At 43.3% G+C, this 8,357-nt stretch overlaps 1 protein-coding gene across 1 annotated transcript in view; it reads left to right on the forward strand.

Moving 5' to 3' along the window:
- The window catches only part of Dnah3 (dynein axonemal heavy chain 3), a 169,665-nt gene extending 164,031 nt beyond the window's left edge, over positions 1-5,634 (forward strand). The window contains 3 exon segments of the mRNA XM_032892767.1: positions 1,235-1,439; positions 2,844-2,981; positions 5,169-5,634. Of these exon segments, the coding sequence (XP_032748658.1) occupies positions 1,235-1,439; positions 2,844-2,981; positions 5,169-5,522 (697 nt within the window). The 3' untranslated portion in view covers positions 5,523-5,634.
- The last annotated feature ends 2,723 nt before the right edge of the window (positions 5,635-8,357 follow it).

Consider the following 8,357-nt stretch of genomic DNA (forward strand, 5'->3'; position numbering starts at 1 on the left):
ATTCCTCCTGCAATGAATTTTTGAATTTGCTCATATTCTTGCCAGATTGGTTGAGATTTTACAAGTTCTTTCTGGTGGCAGGTTTTTGGGGTGAGGGGCACACTCTGTCAAGTCTTCTGGGCTGAGGCATGCCTCAGAATAGAGAGGTCAGAAAGAGGAAGGTAGTCTTGCTGGCATATACCTCATAGTCTGTAAAAAGAACAACTTTGGCAATGCTGATCAAAAGTCCTAAACCATAGCCACTCATTGATCAGAAACATATTAGTAAGAAAGTAATTTGAAATTTACACAAAGCAAATATAGATTTTTTTCTAGCAATGTTGTTTAACTACCTACAAATAATCCTTTCTTCCTTCTTTCCTTCCTTCCTTCCTTCCCTCCTTCCTTTCTTCCTTCCTTCCAACATGATCTTACTATGTAGCCCTGGTTGTCTGAAACTACATAGACCTTGAGTTCACACAGATCCACTTGGCTCTGCTTCCTGAGTCCTGGGATTAAAAGTGTGTGTCACCATGTCCAGCTTAAAAAAAATATTTCAATGGTAGGGAAATAGTTGGATAAAATAGAATGCTGTATAGTCATTATAAAGGACAATTTGGGGGCTAGGGAAATAGCTCAAGGGTAAAGTGTTTTCTATGCCAGCATGGGGACCTATGTTTAGATTCCCAGTACCCACAGAAAGTTAGGTCTGGTGGTGGACACCAGCAACCCCAGCCCAGGGGAGCAGAAAACCGCTATGTTCAATGATCAGTCTAGGCAATCAATGAGCTCTGGGCTCAGTGAAAGACTCTGTCTCACGACAATAAGGTAAAGAGTCACCAAAGTCAACCTCTGGCTTCTATATATGCATGCATACTTACATGAACGTGTGCAACACATACACACAAAGCAGCAACAGCACAATTTGGAACTGGGCTGTAGAGCATATGCCTGCAATTCTAGCACTTGAGAGCCTGTGGCAGGGACTCATCAAATTGGAAAGATTTCACAATGTGCTAAGAAAGATAGATTACAAAAAGGCAAAATGGAATGACTTCATTAAAAACAAAGTTGTGTTTCTAAAGAAAACAAAGATACACATCAAAGTTATTTTTAGGTGGCAATGTTACAGGTGATTGAATTTCTTCTAACATTGACCTCTGAAGAGGGAGAAAGATAAAAGGAACACATTTGGTGTACTTGGGAGGAAGGAACCCCTGCAAAGCCAGGCTCAGCTGCTGCTTTATCCTTACAGGCTGACCAAAGTGGTTCGCAGAAGCCTTATTGATCTTGGCCGAGCCATCAAAGGGCAAGTCCTAATGTCCTCAGAGCTGGAGGAAGTCTTCAATAGTATGATCGTGGGTAAAGTGCCAGCCATGTGGGCAGCCAAGTCCTACCCATCACTGAAGCCCCTGGGGGGCTATGTGGCTGACCTATTGGCCCGCCTGGCCTTCTTCCAGGTACCTGGGAATCTGGGTAATTGGATACCTGGTAGCTCACTCGGGTGGAGAAGACATTGTGAGATAGCAGAATAGAAGTTGGGAAGGAAGGTTGGCAGCTATGTGGCATCCCAGGTTGATTATTTGGGAATGGCCTTTCCAGACTTGTGTCAAGGAAGAAGGGAGATACTTTTCAAAGATCGTAGAGATGTTAATTTATAGAGGTAGGAGTAAAAACTAGATAAATGTCACAACCTGGAGGTCCAAAGCACATATTTGGGCAATGGATATACTGAGGCTGTGTAGTAATGTGAAAAATTTTGAGCTGATATATAGACATTGGGTTTTCACACATAGGGCTTGGGTTCCAGCTCTATGGTAGAGTACTTGATTAGCATTTGTCAGGTCTAAGTTCAACCTCTAGAATGAGAAAAATAAAGAAAAGCAAGCAAGCAAGCAAGCAAACAAAACCCAGACAGGGTAGGAGAGATAAATCTAGATGTTTGTCTGGCATAAACAGCAACCACCCCCAGCCAGTAATGTACTCCATCTGTGCACGGCCACTCTTGCTGGGGACGGTAGCTGTTATTCAGTTCAGAGGAGACATATATTGCCCTGCTAGGGTCCTTACTTCTCCCTACTGTGTCTCCAATTCAGTATTGCACCCCTGCTTAAAATAGAAATACATTATTTTTGTACTTTATTTCAAAAATGGGAAAGTGCAAGTTAAACCAAGAGGACTGTTTTGTCAAGAAAAATGAAAAAGCAAAGACTATCATATCCATACCTCTCTTGGTTCTTTTAAGATTTATTTCACTGGGCTGGTGAGATGGCTCCGTGACTAAGAGCACCAGCTGCTCTTCCAGTGAATTCAGATTCAATTGTCAGCACTCACATGGTGGCTCACAACTCTTACTGCAGTCCCAGGAAATCTGATACCATCTTCTGGCCTCAAGCCTGGGTCACATATATGGTGGTGCATAGACAGATATAAATGTGAGCAAAACACTTATACACATGAAGTTTTGCTGGGTAGTGGTGGCACCTGGCTTTAATCCCTGAATTCAGGAGGCAGAAGCAGGCAGATCTCTGAGTTGGAGGCCAGCCTGGTTTACAGAGCAAGTTCTATGACAACCAGGGATACACAGGGAAACTGTCTTGGAAAAATTAATTTATGTGTATGTATGTATGTATGTGTGTCTACCTGTTAGGCACACGTGTGTGCTGGTACCAGAAGATGGGAGTTGAATCCCTGGAGATGGTTGTAAGCTGCCTGACATGGGTGCAAGGAATTAAATTCTTGTCCTCTGCAAGGGCATTAGTGCTCTTAATAACAGAGCCATGTCTCCAGTCCCATACTCACTTTGTTTTAACCTACTATTGATGTATTGTAGATTCTCAATTTTGATTTGTATGGGTCTATAGGAATGGATCAACAAAGGCCCCCCTGTGGTCTTCTGGATCTCTGGATTCTACTTCACACAGTCCTTTTTGACGGGAGTTTCTCAGAATTATGCCAGGAAATATACCATCCCCATTGACCACATTGGATTTGAATTTGAGGTAGGGAATCTTGAGGGTTGGAACAGCTCAGGGGAAGCAACCTAAGAAAATATCATTGTTCATTTCCTTCTAAATACAAATATTTGGTTGTATGGAGCAACAAATGTTTCAGAAGTGGAACACGTACAGAATTTGGCATAGCATAGTATGGCTCCAGAAGCTATTCTTTTTTTTTTTTTTTTTTTTATTAACTTGAGAGTATTTCTTATTTACATTTCGAATGTTATTCCCTTTCCCGGTTTCCAGGCCAACATCCCCCCAAACCCTCCCCCTCCCCTTCTATATGGGTGTTCCCCTCCCCATCCTCCCCCCATTACCGCCCTCCCCCCGAACAATCACGTTCACTGGGGGTTCAGGACCAAAGCTCTAGAACAAAAAGAAGCAAATACACCCAGGAGGAGTAGAAGGCAGGAAATAATTAAACTCAGAGCTGAAATCAACCAAATAGAAACAAAAAGGACCATAGAAAGAATCAACAGAACCAAAAATTGGTTCTTTGAGAAAATCAACAAGATAGATAAACCCTTAGCCAGACTAACGAGAGGACACAGAGAGTGTTACACATTAACAAAATCAGAAATGAAAAGGGAGACATAACTACAGAATCAGAGGAAATTCAAAAAATCATCAGATCCAGAAGCTATTCTTGATATAATCACAGTGCTGCTCCCAAGCCCTTGTTTCTGAGCATAGAAAAAAGAATTTGGTGCCAGCGAGATGGCTCAGCAGATAAAGGGGCTTGCACTCAAGCCTGGTAACCTGAGTTTGATCCCTGCAGCCCACATGAATATGAGGAGACAACTGACTCTGCAAGGTTGGTCTTTGATATTTGCATTCTCTCTCTCTCTCTCTCTCTCTCTCTCTCTCTCTCTCTCTCTCTCTCTCTCACACACACACACACACACACACACACACCCCAAATTAACTTTCCAGAGGAAAAGTCTGTCACCATCATGGCAAGAAAAATGCAAGGATTTCCCCTAGCCCCTGTCTATTCTGCACCTTCACTTGGAAGGATGCTTTAGATGGTCCTTAGAGATGGAAATATTACAATTAGAATGATATTAAATGCTTGTAACCCTCCAGTCCATCATAATCTCCACTACTCCCTACAGTCCTTATACTATCTTCTGCTCTACATGGAGGAAGCCAAGGTTGTCACTTCTCTTGTCTAAACCATGCCATCTGGAAACTGTTGTAGTTTCCTTGCTTTTGCTATAACAAAATACACTGAGCCGAGTAGCTCAGTGGAGGAATTGGCTGACAATTCCTAGTGCAACACTGTAGTGAAATCAAGGCAGGAATGTAAAGTAAGGGTTCTCAACCGTCCTAACGCTGCGACCCTTTAATACAGTTCCTCCTGTTGTGGTGACTCCCAACCATAAAATTATTTTCATTGCTACTTAACTGTAATTTTGCTACTGTTAGGAATTGCAAGGTAAATATGTGTTTTCTGATGGTCTTAGGTGACCTCTGTTAATGGCTAGTTTGACTCCCAAAGGTGTTGTGACCCACAGATGGAGCAGTGCTGACTTAAGGCATCAGCAGAGAGAAGCATGTGGATCCTTGCTGGCATGCAAGTACTCAGCTCCTTCTCTAGTCTTACACAGTCCAGGGTCCAGCCCGTGAAAAGGCCACGTTTAGTGGCCTTCTCACCTCAATTAAGACAAGTCTCTCATAAATGTGCCCACAGGTCAGGCCAATGTGTTCAATCCCTCACTGAGGCAGGGTTGACATTGAAAACTAACCAGTACACCAGCTCACTTTTCAGGCTTTCTCTGAGCTGATTCTTTAGTCGGGACAAGTCTTCAAAACAGAGAAACTTGTTTTTTAAAAAGTAAATAAAAAAAATCCATTATTCTACTTCACATACACCGCCCCCCAACTCTTTCATCAGCCTGCCTGAGATTCAGAATCTGACCCTTCATTTCCTAGATTCAGGTCCCAGAGGGGAGGAGCAGTTGTATAAGGTCACTCAGCTGCCTTCAGTGTGGCCTCTTGACTCCTCCTTTCTTGTACTGTCTGTGTCCACCATATATAAGAACAGGAAGCTGTCTAGGAACCAGACTTGGATCACATCTGCTAAGGCTTATCACAGAAGCAAGCCCGGCAGCCAGGTGGTTCTTATTGGAACCACATGCAAGGAAACTGGCACGTTATGAAACTCATAGCTTTCTACTCTTTCAGGTAACATCAAAAGAAACAACAATGGAGAATATCCCAGAAGATGGGGCCTACATCAAAGGACTTTTCCTTGAGGGTGCCCGTTGGGACAGGACAATCAGGCAGATTGGAGAATCTCTCCCCAAAATCCTCTATGACCCATTGCCCATCATTTGGCTGAAACCCGGAGAGAGTGCATCATTCCTGCATCAGGACATTTACGTGTGTCCAGTGTATAAGACGAGTGCTCGGAGAGGCACCCTCTCTACCACTGGCCACTCTACTAACTATGTCCTGTCCATTGAGCTTCCAACAGACATGCCCCAAAAGCACTGGATAAACCGAGGCGTGGCCTCACTGTGCCAGCTGGATAACTGATGGCAGGTGTCACAAAACTGGGAGTAAATGGTGTTATTCTACATTACAAAGTAGCCTTTTTTCTTGAGTTACACAGTGGGAGGGGTGACAGTGATCTAATGATGACATCAATTGATCCAGACAATTCACAGAAGCCCTGTAAAGTAGATCATTATCATTATCGTTATCATGTCATGGCTGCAGGAACCACAAAAAGGTAGGTAATGCTCCCAAATCCGATAGCTACTGAACTGAAATACGGGTAATGTGACTCCCCACCTAGACTTGTGGTGGTTTGGCTTAAGCTTGTTTGAGGTTATTTTCTTTACCTTGGCTTTGGCTGTAACGATCACAGAATTTCAGCCACTTCTTTCCCTGACTGACCTACTTGTGTAGCCATCACCACTCCACTAGAGATGGAGAAGGGCTTGATTTTTTTTTAACTTCTTAGTATATTTTATTAAGCCATTTTTATGTGTATGTGTCTGAGTGCAAGTATGTGAGTATAGGCACTGAAGGAGGTCTGAAGAGGGTATTAAATGCCTAGAAATGGAGTTACACTTAGTGAGCTGCTGTGTGGGTATTGGGAACTGAACCCGTGCTCTCTGCTCACCCGCTGAACTCTCTCTCTTTCGAGAGAGAGGGTGGTGAAGATTATCACGTCTACTTTACTGGTGCTGATTAGGTTCCAGACAGTCAGAGGTAGAAATCCAGCTGCTGCTTGGTGTCAGGGACTGAGCCCAGGACCTTAAGCACTCTTCTGAGCTACATTCTCAGCCTGGCTTCAATGTCAGTCACGTGAATGGGCTAACGTCTCTCATCTCTCCTTCCTGGAGAAATGTGTGCCTATTGTGTGCAGGGTTCGTACCCAAGCTTTGGGCCAACCTGTTCACTCCCATATGCTGGGAATGACTGTCCTCCCAGCCTGGTGGCTCCGGGACATGAACACGCTCGCCTGAGAGTACCACAGAGCTCTCACACATGGTACAGCAGGTGGAAGCTCTCCGGCTCTTGACTCCATGTCTGTCACTGTCATGTGCTGCCTGCTGGCCACATGGCTGTGTCCAAGGAATGTCCAACTCTTGTTTCTCCCCAAAGCAGAGAGAGAGAGAGAGAGAGAGAGAGAGAGAGAGAGAGAGAGAGAGAGAGAGAGAGAGAGAGAGAGAGAGAAACATCAGATTCCTCAGGTATTCTTCCCTGATTCTCTCATGTAGCTCTTGGGCTCTAAGTGGCTTTATTTGGGGTATTCAGAGTGGAGCAGAAATGGGTTGTTTGAGTCTTAATGTGTATGGTCTGGCTTTCCTGTCTCTTTACTAAAAACAAATGCCTTGATTCAGGACCTGTGACTATTCCCGAGTGTGTGGCAAGCCTCAGATTAAAATAAAGGTATTCCAGAAAACTTTAGTTTCGGTTTCTTTATGGGGTCAACTAACTCTGAGATGAACAAGCTATGCAAGTGCCCAGAAAGAGTAAGTGCCTGGTAATAAGGAAGTACACTCCTACTCAAACTAGGTCACTAAAGGTACGTTTTTCCAAGACAGAAACCACCCTTTTCCCCAATATGTAGACAAATCAGAATGCACTAATAGATAGGATGATTTTATCATTCCAAATAAGACTGGTCATGTAAGATAGAAAGACGGTCAGGCTCCAACCCTGTAACTCTTGGGATAGTAGGCCAGTCACATTGCAGGCTGTGGAAGAGCTGGTATGAGGGGCTGTGAAGAGAGCAAATTAATTGTAATTACAGTTATCAAGTCCAATTTCATTTAGCACTGAAAAGCTGAGGCAAGGCCTGCCTCATTCCTACAGGGTCAAGGGACAAAATGTTTTTGTATGATGGATTACATTTTTGAAACTTAAAATATTTCCTCTACTTTGAAAACAAAGATTGCCCTAAATTTGAGGTCACTTTCAGTTGGGGTCAAGGTGGTGATGATGTTTCCTCCTGGGAAAGGGAATATGTTCTTCAGAAATCATGATGAGTTAGAGGCTAGAGTCCTGGGCAAAGATGGTCAGAGCTTAACTCGACAAGAAGCAGCAAGCTCTGCTATAAATAGCTCAGCAGATGACATCAGGCAAACCTGGTGTATTAGTCAGGGTTCTCTAGAGGAACAGAGCTGATAGAATGAATCTCTCTCTCTCTCTCTCTCTCTCTCTCTCTCTCTCTCTCTCTCTCACACACACACACACACACACACACACACATGCTGTATGACTCAGACTGTGGTTGCCATGCAGAAGCTGGGAGAGTAAGTTACTAGAAGTATTTTGGAGGTTATTAGCCCTCTATCTATCAGATGTAGGGTTAGTGAAGATTTTTTTCCCCAATCTGTAGGTTGCCAATTTGTCCTATTGACAGTGTTCTTTGTCTTACAGAAGCTTTTCAATTTCATGAGAGCCCATTTGTCAATTCTAGATCTTAGAGCCTAGGCTATTGTTTTCCCGCTGTGCCAATGAGTTCCAGGCTCTTTCTCACTTTCTTATCTTTTATTAGATTCAGTGTACCTGGTTTTATGTTGAGGTCCTTGATCCACTTAGACTTGACCTTTGTGCAAGGTAATAAATATGTATCTATTTTCATTCTTCTACATACAGACCATTTATTGAAGATGCTTTCTTTTTTCACACTATGGTTTTGCCCTCTTTCTCAAAAATCAAGTATTTATAGGTATATGGGGTTATTCTTGGGTCTTTGATTCTATTCCATTGATCGACCTGTCTGTCTCTGCACCAATACCATGCTGCATTTATCACTATTGCTTTATAGTACAACTGGAGGTCAGAGACGGGGATTTCCCCCCAGAAGATCTTTTATTGTTTAGAAGTGTTTCAGCTATCTTGGGCTTTTTGTTT

The sequence above is a fragment of the Rattus rattus genome, chromosome 2 (assembly GCF_011064425.1).
Source record: "Rattus rattus isolate New Zealand chromosome 2, Rrattus_CSIRO_v1, whole genome shotgun sequence".
Taxonomy (NCBI): Eukaryota; Metazoa; Chordata; class Mammalia; order Rodentia; family Muridae; genus Rattus; species Rattus rattus.